Raw genomic sequence first — 17,657 nt, 5'->3', positions numbered from 1 at the left:
TTTCCCTCATCCATACTTCCACTCATCCATCCATCCTTTCTTTTATCTATCCCTTCACCCTTTCATTCATCCATTCATCCGTTCAGTCATCCATCCAGCCATTCACACATTCCTTCACTTATTTACTCACCCACCTTTTCACATTATGAGCTGAGCCTTTGTCTACAGAGTTGCAGACAGAAGAGGCCCATCAAGAACTTCACCTTCCTGTAGTTCCTAAAGCAAGGGGTGGGGTGGGGGAAAGTTCACTATGCCCCTGCACATAGGCAGTCTGAAAACGTAGAAGTCATGAGTCATGCATGATGCACAGTGCCAGGATGTGAGGTGACTGTGACATGGTGTTGTTTCCAGGGCTTTAAGTGGTGTAAAAAAACTGGGGGATATCTTCAAAGGGGGTGTTCGATGTAATTAAGGGCGTAGTTTAAAACACCTAGGCTAAAAATCAGCGCTAGTGTAGTGTTCCTCCCGACTGGTATTATGTTGTTTATGTCTTTGCATCCAGATATATATATATATATAATACAGCAAGTATCATTACACCAACAAAAACCGAGACTATTGGCTTTGTCAATGGTTGTTAGTTGCTTAAAAAAAAAAGGCAGCAACCATGGCTTTGTTGGATATAATATTGAAAATACTTAAGTTAATAAAAAATGATGAGACAGTGAAAGAACGATAACCCGTTCTTTTGAACTTTTTTAACAGGCTTCTTTATATACACTGTTTTCTCACGTTGCTAAAGTTGCAGCATTAGCGTTTTGCCTTTTATTTTACAGAATGCCCTGCTGTACACTGAGGCAGGAGGAGGCTGCCACATGATTTACCAGCCCAGACTGCCCCATTGACATTCTGTATGTGGCACTCATCAGCCCCATACAGAATGACAATGGGCGGGGAGGGGCTGCTCTTTTGCTCAAGGAGGAGCGCAAGGCGCCCCATCAGGAAGGTGAGGCCTCTCACAGGGGAGCAGTGCTGCTCCCTGTGATGGCCCAAATTACGGACAAAAGGCGTCCGTAAAAGGTTTCCTCACGGACAACGGACGTGAGGCCCAAATTACGGACTGTCCGTGAAATTTACGGACGGTTGGTCACCCTACACCCAATGCAAAGTCACGCGCAAAGGACACCCCTGGGAGGCAGTTACGACCAGAACGGATCACTTCCGGTCTGAACTCCTTCGGTGCTGTGGGGACAGCTCGACACACGGTTCAGAAAACTGCCAATATTAAGAGCTTGTATTGTATAGCGGTACATGCTACACGTTGCAGTGTCTAGGAGCTGTAAATCGGAGGTGTTACTAATGCCCAGTTTAAGACTACTCCATGTACTGCCCCCGAAGTGCTGTCACTTCAATGCCCAGGTTCTGCTGAGCATCCAAGACCGCGAAAATGTTTGTAGCTGTTAAATGGACCCGCAAGAGGGGACGTTCCCCCGAGCCCCTGTGTTTCAGCCCCAGCCCGAAGCATGTTGGGACTTGTAGGCCTAGACTTACAATGCAAAAATGAAACTCCAATTCCATTTTCCATTTCATAAAACTTTATTTCGGCTCACATGGCCATATAAGCACAGTTAAAATACAATGGATTAAATACAATTCATAACAAGCAACAAAGAAAAAAAGATGTTTTGCCGTGAAATGGATCCAAAAGATTCAAGCAGCCGGCCGCGAAACCGAAACCGCCGTGGGAGCGCACGAGACGCAGTCGCCGTGCGCGTGCACGTTGGCTGTCCCTGCGCAAGCTGTAGATGACGGAGAAGACACGCCGAGCCTGCTGCCGCCGAGAGGGACCCGCTGCGGAGGGAGAGGGACATGCGAGAAGAGCCCGGTGAGTGAGTGGGGAGTGGGGGGTTGAGGGAGGGGATGAGTGTGTGTGTGTGCGCGCGGCGGCAGGGGGGAGGTTCTGTATGTGTGTGTGCGTGCGTGCGTGTGTGTATGCGCGGCGGCGGGGGGTTCTCTATTTGTGTGTGTGTGCATGTGTGTATGCGCGGCGGCGGGGCGGGTTCTGTGTGTGTGTGTGCATGTGTGCGTGCATGTGTGTCTGCTTACAAGGAGCCATGGGAGACAGGAAGCGCGCGCGACCTGATCCGTTTATGCGCGCGTGTACATCTCTTGTCTCCTGTCTCCCTTGGCTCCTTGTAAGCAGAACTGATTGCAATAGAGTCTCGCAGCGACGATTGCTTCGCGATCGGTTCGCAGGTGCGAGACCTAAAAATAAAATGTTATACCAGCTGGTTGGTCCAGATAATGGCGCAGAAGTGAAATCCGTTCAACCCAGAATGTTGGCACAAAGACTTGGTAGTATAAAGTATACTATACAAAAACTGGCCAGGGTCCTTATTACACTGGGCAAAAGCGTGTCAAATTCATTTTGCACACATTTTCAGCTTTTGTAATAAGGGCCTCAGTCCAGAGAACTCGAACATTTTAACAAGACAGTAAAAATGGTAAAAAACAGTGTATCCGTATGTATATATAATATATATTATAGATAGATAGACAGACAGATAGAGATAGATAGATAGACAGACAGATAGATGGAGATAGATAGATAGATAGATAGATAGATAGATAGATAGATAGATAGATAGATAGATAGATAGATAGATAGATAGATAGATAGATAGATAGATAGACAGATAGACAGACAGACAGATAGATAGATCATTGTGCATGTATGGCAATTTAACAGAGAAAACAAATCATAGTCCATGAATAACATTACTATAAAAATATGAAGCAAACTGTTTAGGCTTGCTACTCAAGTATTACAAATTGAAAACAAAATAGTTTAGCTAAATCACGTTTCACATTTGAAAAATAGCCCCAAAAATGTTTTGTTACAATTATAAACATTGCAAAAGCAGAGTGGGTGCAATTACCTTGTTGCATAACTTGCTCGAAGTAAATATCCTTTGCCATTGTCCCTGTAACCTAAGGAGTAAAAACTGTGCACATGGAATGTGCTGTGCTTTATTTTTGGACTGATGCAACGTTTTTGTAATATAGCCCCTAATTTGCGAGGAGCGGTACATATAACATGAAGTAATTTCTGGCGTCTTATACAAAAATCGATGCTGCTTTGAGTATAACGACACTCGTCAAGTTACAGTTTGATATGTTTAGACAGCAAGAAGACAGCCTCCTCTCGTGCAACTGTCTGCTTAGCATGACGCAATTTTCTTACATACAAAATAAAATTTATCTGTGCAGGGGACGTCGTTCCAAGCTCCGTCTGAACGCATTTCTGCGCAGTCTTCTCTGTCCTCGGCGTTGTTAGGCTCCCCTGCATTCCAATTTCTGAAAAAAGTACAGTGAGTGAGTAAATATTCCATCCCATGTGCGCCCACATGTAATAGTTTGTTCTCACTAAGCGTTTATGATATTTAGAAAGACAATAGTCTAGGAATAATAGGACTCTCTATAGTGAATAGATATGGACCAACATATAGGTAAATGGAGAAAATCCATTACCTCTTTGTTCACTTTCTGGTTCTGCTCAAATGTCTTAACAAATACTACCGCCATATTGTGCACAAAAAAACGTCACCCACACCCTCGTCACCAGCAGACTCTACTACGGCAACGCACTCTATGCCGGAATAAACAAAAACCTCACGCGCAAGCTACAAAACATCCAGAACGCCACCGCAAGACTGGTCCTCAACCTACCATGACACTGCCACATCTCCCAACACTTGCGCACACTCCACTGGCTCCCCATCAAGGCGAGAATCACCTTCAAGATCATCACCCACACTCACAAAGCCCTCCACAACACCGGACCAGCATACCTCAACAGCCAAATCAACTTCCAAGCACCCCAAAGAGCCCTAAGATCAGCCCAGCTATCTTACGCCGTGGTCCCCCGTGCCAGAAAGACCAGATCAGGAGGCCGCTCCTTCTCCTTCCTCGTGGCCAGAGCATGGACCGCCCTGTCACTCCACCTCAGACAGAGAAACATCACCCCCCATCTTCATGAGCAACCTCAAAACCTGGCTCTTGAACATACCCCCTCCTTGACGGACTGGAACCTGCACCTCCCCAGCACCTTGAGACCCTTATGGGAGAGTAGTCACGATTTAATGAACCCTTGATCCCGTGATTGACCCACCACACCCACTACCACAAACACCATCCCTCACACAGTCAGACAGTGATTTATATGAACAGATACTGTCAGGTACTGAATCCCTATAACTTGAAAGGGAGAGTGCTGTCAATTTTCTGGACTGGTGCAATGCTTTTAATGGAGTAATACCAGCACTTCGCAGTAGAAAAACGGTGCTCAGAGATAGTGAGCACCTGTATATTTCTATTTAAAGCACCGTAAAGGAACCACTACTGGTACCCCTCCCCACACTGACAAAAGGGGTGGTTGGGGATCATTGTGCACCCTATGGCGGGCACCCCTTGGTGCCTGCCACACTGTGCATGGCCTTAAAGGGGGGACCCAAGGGTACCCCTATGGGCACGATTCGGAGGGCCCCGGGAGAAGGGGGGGTCTGCTATGGGCCCCCAAATACCGATTCCGGCAGCCTTTTTGATACAGGAAAAACGGGAAACATCCTTTACCACGCAACTTTTACAACGCAGTACCTTTACCACGCAGGTATTACAACGCAAGTCGTTTCAACGACTTGCGCTGGGGGGCGCTGTAGGATAGGGAATAGTTTAATTTACTATCCAAAACCTTCCCTACTATCCACGGGGACTGGAGTTGGAATAGTAAATTAAACTATTCCACTATCCAGCATCCCCCAACACAAGTCGTTGTAACGACTTGCGTTGTAAAACCTGCGTGGTAAAGGCATGCGTGGTAAAAGGATGCGTTGTAACATCATACATCCGGAAAAACAAATCGTAAAGGCTGTCAGAATCGTTCATCGTACTTGCTCACTTGGAAAACTTATTCCATCACAGACATCATCTCACACAAATAACAGCTCACAGATAGCCCACCTCACACAGCCAACACTACTTAGACACACCCCTTCTCACACAGACAGATCTGCTCAAGCTCAAAGAATTCCCTGCTTCCATAGACAACTCTAGCGGCACAGAGCTGTCACACAGACACACCTTCTCCGCCAGACACCTTTCCTCACAGACATTCAACTACTTCTCTCGAATACACACCACTTCCCCCAGGTGGCCACCAAACAGAAAAAAATCTTCTTGAAGACATCACCTCACATGAACAGCCTCCTACAGACGCTCCTGTCATCCAAACATGCCTCCTTAACAAATAGCAACCTCATGTAGATCTACTCCTACACCTGGGTGTAAATCTTCACTTTAATGTTATCCAAAATTTCCAAGTTGAGATTTACACCTAGGTTTAGAGTACCAGTCTCAACAGCCTCATATTAGATGCCGGGCCACCATAATCCATTTTACAACTGGAAAGTTACTTTCAGTACCTTTCCGGCTGTTTGTGGCAATCTCAGCCAACAGGACAGAAAGTTTGGTGTAGAAAATAATAAAACATATTAACAGATTTGAATAAAAAAGCACTTTTAGTTATGGCTATCTAACAGGGACTTCTACAAAAAAAGGATAGAAGACGTTACCTCCTAATATTAAAATTATGTCACATTTGAATGTAATTACAATATATTAAATATTGTTTTAAATATATTTATATTAGAATTGCTTTCAAATTAAATTAATCCTCTAAAACATTTTCATTTATATTTAATTAATTACAAATGTGATAGTCATTCTTTTAATATTTTTTGATTATTGTGCTCTTTAATTATTGAAAACCATTCCTCACACAGTCAGACAGTGATTTATATGAACACATACTGTCAGGTACTGAATCCCTATAATTTGAAAGGGAGCGTGCTGGCAATTTTCTGGACTGGTGCAATGCTTTTAATGGAGTAGTACCAGCACTTTGCAGTAGAAAAACGGTGCTCAGAGATAGTGAGCACCTGACAAAAGGGGTGGTTGGGGATCATTGTGCACCCTATGGCGGGCACCCCTTGGTGCCTGCCACACTGTGCATGGCCTTAAAGGGGGGACCCAAGGGTACCCCTATGGGCACGATTCGAAGGGCCCCGGGTGAAGGGGGGGTCTGCTATGGGCCCCCAAATACCGATTCCGGCAGCCTTTTTGATACAGGAAAAACGGGAAACATCCTTTACCACGCAACTTTTACAACGCAGTACCTTTACCACACAGGTATTACAACGCAAGTCGTTACAACGACTTGCGCTGGGGGGCGCTGTAGGATAGGGAATAGTTTAATTTACTATCCAAAACCTTCCCTACTATCCACGGGGACTGGAGTTGGAATAGTAAATTAAACTATTCCACTATCCAGCATCCCCCAACACAAGTCGTTGTAACGACTTGCGTTGTAAAACCTGCGTGGTAAAGGCATGCGTGGTAAAAGGATGCGTTGTAACATCATACATCCGGAAAAACAAATCGTAAAGGCTGTCAGAATCGTTCATCGTACTTGCTCACTTGGAAAACTTATTCCATCACAGACATCATCTCACACAAATAACAGCTCACAGATAGCCCACCTCACACAGCCAACACTACTTAGACACACCCCTTCTCACACAGACAGATCTGCTCAAGCTCAAAGAATTCCCTGCTTCCATAGACAACTCTAGCGGCACAGAGCCGTCACACAGACACACCTTCTCCGCCAGACACCTTTCCTCACAGACATTCAACTACTTCTCTCGAATACACACCACTTCCCCCAGGTGGCCACCAAACAGAAAAAAATCTTCTTGAAGACATCACCTCATATGAACAGCCTCCTACAGACGCTCCTGTCATCCAAACATGCCTCCTTAACAAATAGCAACCTCATGTAGATCTACTCCTACACCTGGGTGTAAATCTTCACTTTAATGTTATCCAAAATTTCCAAGTTGAGATTTACACCTAGGTTTAGAGTACCAGTCTCAACAGCCTCATATTAGATGCCGGGCCACCATAATCCATTTTACAACTGGAAAGTTACTTTCAGTACCTTTCCGGCTGTTTGTGGCAATCTCAGCCAACAGGACAGAAAGTTTGGTGTAGAAAATAATAAAACATATTAACAGATTTGAATAAAAAAGCACTTTTAGTTATGGCTATCTAACAGGGACTTCTACAAAAAAAGGATAGAAGACGTTACCTCCTAATATTAAAATTATGTCACATTTGAATGTAATTACAATATATTAAATATTGTTTTAAATATATTTATATTAGAATTGCTTTCAAATTAAATTAATCCTCTAAAACATTTTCATTTATATTTAATTAATTACAAATGTGATAGTCATTCTTTTAATATTTTTTGATTATTGTGCTCTTTAATTATTGAAAACCATTCCTCACACAGTCAGACAGTGATTTATATGAACACATACTGTCAGGTACTGAATCCCTATAATTTGAAAGGGAGCGTGCTGGCAATTTTCTGGACTGGTGCAATGCTTTTAATGGAGTAGTACCAGCACTTTGCAGTAGAAAAACGGTGCTCAGAGATAGTGAGCACCTGACAAAAGGGGTGGTTGGGGATCATTGTGCACCCTATGGCGGGCACCCCTTGGTGCCTGCCACACTGTGCATGGCCTTAAAGGGGGGACCCAAGGGTACCCCTATGGGCACGATTCGAAGGGCCCCGGGTGAAGGGGGGGTCTGCTATGGGCCCCCAAATACCGATTCCGGCAGCCTTTTTGATACAGGAAAAACGGGAAACATCCTTTACCACGCAACTTTTACAACGCAGTACCTTTACCACACAGGTATTACAACGCAAGTCGTTACAACGACTTGCGCTGGGGGGCGCTGTAGGATAGGGAATAGTTTAATTTACTATCCAAAACCTTCCCTACTATCCACGGGGACTGGAGTTGGAATAGTAAATTAAACTATTCCACTATCCAGCATCCCCCAACACAAGTCGTTGTAACGACTTGCGTTGTAAAACCTGCGTGGTAAAGGCATGCGTGGTAAAAGGATGCGTTGTAACATCATACATCCGGAAAAACAAATCGTAAAGGCTGTCAGAATCGTTCATCGTACTTGCTCACTTGGAAAACTTATTCCATCACAGACATCATCTCACACAAATAACAGCTCACAGATAGCCCACCTCACACAGCCAACACTACTTAGACACACCCCTTCTCACACAGACAGATCTGCTCAAGCTCAAAGAATTCCCTGCTTCCATAGACAACTCTAGCGGCACAGAGCCGTCACACAGACACACCTTCTCCGCCAGACACCTTTCCTCACAGACATTCAACTACTTCTCTCGAATACACACCACTTCCCCCAGGTGGCCACCAAACAGAAAAAAATCTTCTTGAAGACATCACCTCATATGAACAGCCTCCTACAGACGCTCCTGTCATCCAAACATGCCTCCTTAACAAATAGCAACCTCATGTAGATCTACTCCTACACCTGGGTGTAAATCTTCACTTTAATGTTATCCAAAATTTCCAAGTTGAGATTTACACCTAGGTTTAGAGTACCAGTCTCAACAGCCTCATATTAGATGCCGGGCCACCATAATCCATTTTACAACTGGAAAGTTACTTTCAGTACCTTTCCGGCTGTTTGTGGCAATCTCAGCCAACAGGACAGAAAGTTTGGTGTAGAAAATAATAAAACATATTAACAGATTTGAATAAAAAAGCACTTTTAGTTATGGCTATCTAACAGGGACTTCTACAAAAAAAGGATAGAAGACGTTACCTCCTAATATTAAAATTATGTCACATTTGAATGTAATTACAATATATTAAATATTGTTTTAAATATATTTATATTAGAATTGCTTTCAAATTAAATTAATCCTCTAAAACATTTTCATTTATATTTAATTAATTACAAATGTGATAGTCATTCTTTTAATATTTTTTGATTATTGTGCTCTTTAATTATTGAAAACCATTCCTCACACAGTCAGACAGTGATTTATATGAACACATACTGTCAGGTACTGAATCCCTATAATTTGAAAGGGAGCGTGCTGGCAATTTTCTGGACTGGTGCAATGCTTTTAATGGAGTAGTACCAGCACTTTGCAGTAGAAAAACGGTGCTCAGAGATAGTGAGCACCTGACAAAAGGGGTGGTTGGGGATCATTGTGCACCCTATGGCGGGCACCCCTTGGTGCCTGCCACACTGTGCATGGCCTTAAAGGGGGGACCCAAGGGTACCCCTATGGGCACGATTCGAAGGGCCCCGGGTGAAGGGGGGGTCTGCTATGGGCCCCCAAATACCGATTCCGGCAGCCTTTTTGATACAGGAAAAACGGGAAACATCCTTTACCACGCAACTTTTACAACGCAGTACCTTTACCACACAGGTATTACAACGCAAGTCGTTACAACGACTTGCGCTGGGGGGCGCTGTAGGATAGGGAATAGTTTAATTTACTATCCAAAACCTTCCCTACTATCCACGGGGACTGGAGTTGGAATAGTAAATTAAACTATTCCACTATCCAGCATCCCCCAACACAAGTCGTTGTAACGACTTGCGTTGTAAAACCTGCGTGGTAAAGGCATGCGTGGTAAAAGGATGCGTTGTAACATCATACATCCGGAAAAACAAATCGTAAAGGCTGTCAGAATCGTTCATCGTACTTGCTCACTTGGAAAACTTATTCCATCACAGACATCATCTCACACAAATAACAGCTCACAGATAGCCCACCTCACACAGCCAACACTACTTAGACACACCCCTTCTCACACAGACAGATCTGCTCAAGCTCAAAGAATTCCCTGCTTCCATAGACAACTCTAGCGGCACAGAGCCGTCACACAGACACACCTTCTCCGCCAGACACCTTTCCTCACAGACATTCAACTACTTCTCTCGAATACACACCACTTCCCCCAGGTGGCCACCAAACAGAAAAAAATCTTCTTGAAGACATCACCTCATATGAACAGCCTCCTACAGACGCTCCTGTCATCCAAACATGCCTCCTTAACAAATAGCAACCTCATGTAGATCTACTCCTACACCTGGGTGTAAATCTTCACTTTAATGTTATCCAAAATTTCCAAGTTGAGATTTACACCTAGGTTTAGAGTACCAGTCTCAACAGCCTCATATTAGATGCCGGGCCACCATAATCCATTTTACAACTGGAAAGTTACTTTCAGTACCTTTCCGGCTGTTTGTGGCAATCTCAGCCAACAGGACAGAAAGTTTGGTGTAGAAAATAATAAAACATATTAACAGATTTGAATAAAAAAGCACTTTTAGTTATGGCTATCTAACAGGGACTTCTACAAAAAAAGGATAGAAGACGTTACCTCCTAATATTAAAATTATGTCACATTTGAATGTAATTACAATATATTAAATATTGTTTTAAATATATTTATATTAGAATTGCTTTCAAATTAAATTAATCCTCTAAAACATTTTCATTTATATTTAATTAATTACAAATGTGATAGTCATTCTTTTAATATTTTTTGATTATTGTGCTCTTTAATTATTGAAAACCATTCCTCACACAGTCAGACAGTGATTTATATGAACACATACTGTCAGGTACTGAATCCCTATAATTTGAAAGGGAGCGTGCTGGCAATTTTCTGGACTGGTGCAATGCTTTTAATGGAGTAGTACCAGCACTTTGCAGTAGAAAAACGGTGCTCAGAGATAGTGAGCACCTGACAAAAGGGGTGGTTGGGGATCATTGTGCACCCTATGGCGGGCACCCCTTGGTGCCTGCCACACTGTGCATGGCCTTAAAGGGGGGACCCAAGGGTACCCCTATGGGCACGATTCGAAGGGCCCCGGGTGAAGGGGGGGTCTGCTATGGGCCCCCAAATACCGATTCCGGCAGCCTTTTTGATACAGGAAAAACGGGAAACATCCTTTACCACGCAACTTTTACAACGCAGTACCTTTACCACACAGGTATTACAACGCAAGTCGTTACAACGACTTGCGCTGGGGGGCGCTGTAGGATAGGGAATAGTTTAATTTACTATCCAAAACCTTCCCTACTATCCACGGGGACTGGAGTTGGAATAGTAAATTAAACTATTCCACTATACAGCACCCCCCAACGCAAGTCGTTGTAACTACTTGCGTTGTAAAACCTGCGTGGTAAAGGCATGCGTGGTAAAAGCATGCGTTGTAACATCATACATCGGGAAAAACAAATCGTAAAGGCTGTCAGAATCGTTCATCGTACTTGCTCACTTGGAAAACTTATTCCATCACAGACATCATCTCACACAAATAACAGCTCACAGATAGCCCACCTCACACAGCCAACACTCCTTAGACACACCCCTTCTCACACAGACAGATCTGCTCAAGCTTAAAGAATTCCCTGCTTCCATAGACAACTCTAGCGGCACAGAGCCGTCACACAGACACACCTTCTCCGCCAGACACCTTTCCTCACAGACATTCAACTACTCTCGAAAACACACCACTTCCCCCAGGTGGCCACCAAACAGTAAAAAATCTTCTTGAAGACATCACCTCACACGAACAGCCTGCTACAGACGCTCATGTCATCCAAACATGCCTCCTTAACAAATAGTTACCTCCCATATGTTGCAGCATACTCTCATATCAGCCCCTGTCCAGACACCTCATTACATCCCACATCAAACAAACGCCCTTTCATAACCTTCCTCACAAATGGCTTCATTCACAAAGGTACTTTTGCATGTGTAGAACTACTCTCGTGTAGATCTACTCCTACACCTGGGTGTAAATCTTCACTTTAATGTTATCCACTATTTCCAATTTGAGATTTACACCTAGGTTTAGAGTACCAGTCTCAACAGCCTCATATTAGATGCCGGGCCACCATAATCCATTTTACAACTGGAAAGTTACTTTCAGTACCTTTCCGGCTGTTTGTGGCAATCTCAGCCAACAGGACAGAAAGTTTGGTGTAGAAAATAATAGAACAGTTTAACAGATTTGAATAAAAAAGCACTTTTAGTTACTACTATCTAACAGGGACTTCTACAAAAAAAGGATAGAAGACGTTACCTCCTAATATTAAAATTATGTCACATTTGAATGTAATTACATTATATTAAATATTGTTTTAAATATATTTATATTAGAATTGCTTTCAAATTAAATAATCCCCTAAAACATTTTCATTCATATTTAATTAATTACAAATGTGATAGTCATTCTTTCAATATTTTTTGATTATTGTGCTCTTTAATTATTAAAAACTATTAATTAATTTTACATTTAAATGATGTATTAGTACACTGAATTTCAATCTAGTAAAACTTAAATTAATGACAATAAATTGCATTATTCAAGTAATTAAACACTAAAGTTAAAACTGTAATCAATTCTATTTAATTGTAATTATTTTTCTTATGTGATATTAGTGTTGAGTATTATAGCCTGTCTCTGTTGGTTTCTATGAGAGTGTATTCCCGCACCATTTAATGGCCATTTGTGCTGCTTAAAATGCAGTTTGTGGTTTATGTAAATAGACTCTAATTTTGTATCCTTCACCTCTCACAGGTCCACAAGGTTGTATCATAGGTGAGGGATGTAAAACTGGTGTACTTTTGAGGAGACTTGTGGAAGGTGTCTTTGTAATGGAGAATCTGTATGAGGTCTAGTTTTAGTGCAGTAGGGTACCTATGAGGTATTTCCTTCGGATGGGATAAATGTGGGGAAGGTGTCTGTGTGAAAGTGTTTTTAGTGGGAGGCAGAGGACTATTTCTGGGGTGCCTGAACAGCTCTGTATAGAGGTACTCACGTGAAAGTGAGGGGGTTGCCATCTCCCCAGTGCCACTTTCCTTCAGAAGCAACATCACTGAGGTCAATCCAGTAACCCTTAGAATTTGTGTTCATTGCCAAGAAAGTCTGGAAAAAGATTAAGTTGATAAAATTGTGTTATACAATCACACTTTATGGGTTGAAAAAAGAAACAAGACTGTGGCCTACTCAGTATTCAATGGGAACCATAAAAACAAGGGTAATCCAGATTGCACTTCAGCATGATGTAAGATCCATGACCACAGGTGCAAATATTCACTTTCCTGTGCCAAAAAGATCCTCTTGCAAATCTACATCACATAAAGTAAGAACAATTTGGCAGTGTCTCCAAAATCTTATTTTGGGTGTTTCCATTTCCTGCTGCGTCTTTAAGACATAGACAACTCATAAACTACTTATGTGAGAAAATGAGCGACCACTGGGCCAGTATACTGGTATCACTGAAACCTCTCATCATGCTAGCTTCTCTGAAACTACCCAAAAGAAGCCTAAGTGTGATCTTACAAGTAGAGTAAGTACCATATAATGAAAGAACTCTGGCATAATGTGAATACTCATTCCCACCACCCAACTTCTTCAATTGAAGGGATGTACACCTAGGCCTTCCAATCCCAGCCACACTCATCCCTAACGTCATCAAGGCCTTTCTTCTGATAGGATAATCCCCCAGTGGTTCCAGCATGTCATCATGTTCCCTTCTTAAAAATACTGAATGCTAGTCACAAGAATGTAGCCAATGGCAGGCCCCAGAACTACTATCATGGATTTTCCAAAGCAAATGAGCTTTGTAAAACTTTTAAAATAGAATGACAGCTGGAGCGACTTGTGTTTAGTCATCCTTCCTTAAGACAATAATACATGTTGGAATACTCTGCTCACTGTCTTCTTTCCACTCATAGTTTAATTTCGATTTTGCCTTGAATACTTACGTCTCATCAAAAATCTTTCTAAAAGGGTTCTTAATCACTAATGTGATTCCTTACCGTTGTTTAGGTTGATAGTATTTTTCTATACATATCTACAGTGACTTGTAAAATGTTTTTCGGACTGTTCCACATAAAAATAAAAACAAACAACTACTACCCTCTTTGAACTCTTCCAAAAAGTAAAAACACAAAAAAAGCTAAGGTCCTAATGACTGGGAACAGCACCCAGATTATACTTCCATAACTGAGGGCCGATTCCAATATCATTCGGAAAGAAAATCGAACAACTCGTGTCCGCAATGCTTTCGGTGTGACTCGTGTCAGGGAGTCCAACAGACCAAGTACAGTGCATCTGAATGCATCCGGATACGATTCGGTCGGACTCCCATTGACTTCAATGAGAGACTGTGTACCGAACGGGTACACTGGCTCCCATTGACAAAAGGGTTGGAAGGGGATCATTGTGCACCCGATGGCGGACACCCCTTGGTGCCTGCCACACTGTGCATGGCCTGAAAGGGGGACCCATGGGTACCTCCACGGGTATGATTTGGAGGGCCCTGGGGGAAGGGGGGTCTACTCTAGGCCCCCAAATACCGATTCAGGCAACTTTTTCGATATGTGCAAAACAAATCGTAAAGGCTGTCAGAATCGTTCATCGTACCTGCTTGCTTGGAAAACCTACTTCATAGAGCTGTACGATTTGGCTCCAGAAGGCTCTATCTCTCCCTATGCCTTCCGGATCCAATTCGGTCAGCGCTAAGGGTTTCCAGGCATCGTACATGGTCATTCAGAATTGGAAAGGAGTCGGTCGGAAACAAGGTGCTCCGGATCCGTTTAGGTAAAACCAAATCTGATTCGGAGACCTTCCGACCGAGATCGGAATCAGGCCCTAAATTTAATATTGCAGAAGAGTTCTTAGAAACTCCAAACTAAACTCCAGATGGTGTCATCTAGACTTCAAGAAAAGCAAAACCTTACAGGTGTAAGGTGGGGCTCTTGAGCACACCAATATGCAAATCAAGTTTTGCAATAAATTATCCATGAAGTAATCCGAAGAAATGTGTAGGGTAAGAAGATCAAAGTTAAATTCACTTTGAATCCATCCAGATATCGATCTTCAATGGTAACAAAGAAGTACAATGCGAGTATGGTAATCTTCAACAATAGTAAATTCCACTATGCGTGTCTGTTCAAAATTGACAACAGTGTGATATAAACCCCAATGCATTTCGAGCCATGCACTGGCTCTTCTTCAGGGGGTCTGCAGTCTGAAAGAAATAAACGGAAATCTATTAGGTAACCAGGGCCTGAGGGGAGGGAGGTTGCCTGCAGCTGCTTCCTGCGGGGACGACGCAGGACCGGACCACCAAAGGTACATTTAAAAAAAAAAAAATTACCCCCCCACATGGCCCCCTCCCCGTGTTCCCCCGCCCCACGCGAATCATGCCAGCCGCAACTGCAAGTGGCGAACCCAGGGTAGATTTGGGAGGGTACCTGAAAGCACAACAAGAATAATAGTAAAAAAAACAGCAAACCTCTCATGGATCAAAAGTCAATGTACAATCACTACTGTCAACATTAAGAGTCGCAAATCATATTTGAATTGTGACCTTTGAAAACAATAACCTGTACCAAGTGTCTGCAAGAAGAATCAATAGGGGTAACAGAAATAACGTAAGGTCGAGGACTTCATGAGGAATATTTTCAATCAGAGAAAAAAGGAATGACCATGAAACAAACTTTACAAATAAAGTATGCCTGGGGACACAAATGTTCCGACTGTGGTCACATAAAAGATATAGATGTTGGCCTAGAAACGTTTGTCTAAGTTAGTGATAGAAATATGAAATACGGTTTGAGATAGTGACAGAAAATACTGCATAAGAAAACTGCATAGGAGAAATTCGGACGAATTTAAGAATCAAAGAAGATGACAAGAATCTCAATAATCTCATCGTAATATTCCTGAAATGCAATGCTGAAGGGACGAAAAACTGTGCTGAAATAAACAATCTCAAGCACAACCATATATCTCTAGATGGCAAACAATACACAATTGTCATCATATACCACAAAGACTTCAGCATTACTTCAGGTGATTCTGCTGCTTTCCTGAAGCACACTATTGGCTGGAAAGAGTGCAACAATTAAAAAAATTTGGCAAGAGAACGCCTACCCAGGAAAATATAAAATGCAATTCCTAATAATACTAGAATGCAAATTCTCAATTTAAAAATGAGCTATATCAAAAAAATAACACAGAAAGGTATGTCACTCTTACAAAAATCATGAACAAGTTGCCATATGGCCGTAGAAGAATGTCAACAAAAACGATTCTCCAAGTAGTTTAAAAAGGCAAAGAAATTTAAAGAGTAGAACAAAAATGCGATAGCGTAGAAAACAGAATAACCTAGAATTGAAAGTTTCAACATAAGATGTGACACCCTTCACTAGGATGCAGCCTTAAGTGACTGAAGTATTATCAACTTGCATAATAACATTTTGCATAGTTGTAGACTTAAAATGTAGCGTTTTTAAATCCAAGCAGACCATTTTTCCCTCGAAGAAAGGGTTTCTAAATGTTTTAAATTACCAAATGTTTCCACTTAGATTTGTTTCAAAACTAAGCTGCTTAGTAGCTACACAAGTTTTGTCTGTCTTGCTTCTTTTGTTCTTTTATTACTGATTTGGTGTAGACCCTCCCCGTCTCCTGAATAGAAGCGCACAAGACGGGCTATCAATTAGGCAGCGTGAGACAACACCGGTAGGGGCTACAATTTAAAACTTAGAACAACATAATTAAAAATGTAGGGACCCCTTAAGGAAGACGATAATTTTAATGAAGCCCCAATGTTCAACTGTAATATTCTGGACTGTCTTTTTTGAGACCTACAGCTGGGAAGGGTCATTTTGTGGGTTAGCCTTCTGTCTGCTTATTAATATGAAAAATCAACTGCTGCATGATTGCGTGAATACAGCTTATTTTGTTTGCTCTCCATCGGCTTGCCGTAAAAGTCTGCTAACCATTGTCATATATTTCAACCCCCGGCAGGCCAGGATGATGGACGTACTCTCCAGCCAGCATATCACCGCTTGCCTGCTTGAACGAATGTTCAGATCGTTGAAGATGAATTTTAATTTTAATTTTAAATGTAGTACTCATTCTTTCCTACTCTTTTCTTTCTATTATTCTTTGTGGCAGGTAAGTAACCAACAAAAGAAGCATACAAGATGACAAACAAAAGGTAAATGCCTTGTGCAGGAAGAGGGACTTCCCTGCACATGAACAATCCTCCACTGCACGCAGACACCCATGAACTATGGTGTAAGGGAGCCTGCATTGGCACTAGGGGCTTATGTGTAGTACCAGCACAGGGGGAAACACAGGGCTGCACCATTTTATTGTAAAATATGGTGCAGCCCTGTGTTTCTGAAGTATCGGAGTGAGGCATTAAGCCAGGAAGGCTTACGCCTCACTACACCACTTCCCTTGTAAATATGCTCCACAGAGAGATAAGCACATATAGAAAAAGACACAGAGAGAAGATGAGGGAAAGAAGGATGGAGAAAAAGCATAAAAACAACAGCTACTGTCAAAGACACAAATAGGGAAAACACAGAGAGTGACAAATTGAAAGAAACCAAGATACACATACAGGCACATACATATACAAATGGTGGTAGAAATTCAGAAAGACAATATTTGAACAGTAAAATAAAAGATACATTAATAAAATATTGCAGACTTCAAAAGAGTAATGAGCAATGCCTAAGAAAGAAAATGAGAGAAAGAAAAAGCAACATACAAAAAGAATGAGAAGCACACATAGAAAGATAACTAGAAATAGCAAAATATACATGTAAGGAAGAAAGAGTGTGCACATTGCTCTCAGAGCAAGGGGAGCTATTGTTAGCAAACATGCACCCTCAAAGGACTATAGCATGTTACAACGC

General features: G+C 42.2%; 1 protein-coding gene across 1 annotated transcript in view; it reads right to left on the bottom strand.

Moving 5' to 3' along the window:
• Positions 1-1,536: 1,536 nt before the first annotated feature.
• The window catches only part of LOC144772787 (CD209 antigen-like protein C), a 195,779-nt gene continuing 179,658 nt past the window's right edge, over positions 1,537-17,657 (bottom strand). The window contains exons 6-7 of the mRNA XM_078657351.1: positions 12,755-12,861; positions 1,537-3,297 (exon numbers count right to left, since the gene is read on the bottom strand). Of these exons, the coding sequence (XP_078513477.1) occupies positions 3,162-3,297; positions 12,755-12,861 (243 nt within the window). The 3' untranslated portion in view covers positions 1,537-3,161. The remainder of the gene's footprint in view (positions 3,298-12,754; positions 12,862-17,657) is intronic.

The sequence above is a fragment of the Lissotriton helveticus genome, chromosome 1_1, assembly GCF_964261635.1.
Source record: "Lissotriton helveticus chromosome 1_1, aLisHel1.1, whole genome shotgun sequence".
NCBI classification, from domain to species: domain Eukaryota; kingdom Metazoa; phylum Chordata; class Amphibia; order Caudata; family Salamandridae; genus Lissotriton; species Lissotriton helveticus.
Note: the sequence above shows the minus strand (reverse complement) of the source record. Positions and strands in the feature narration are given on the sequence as shown.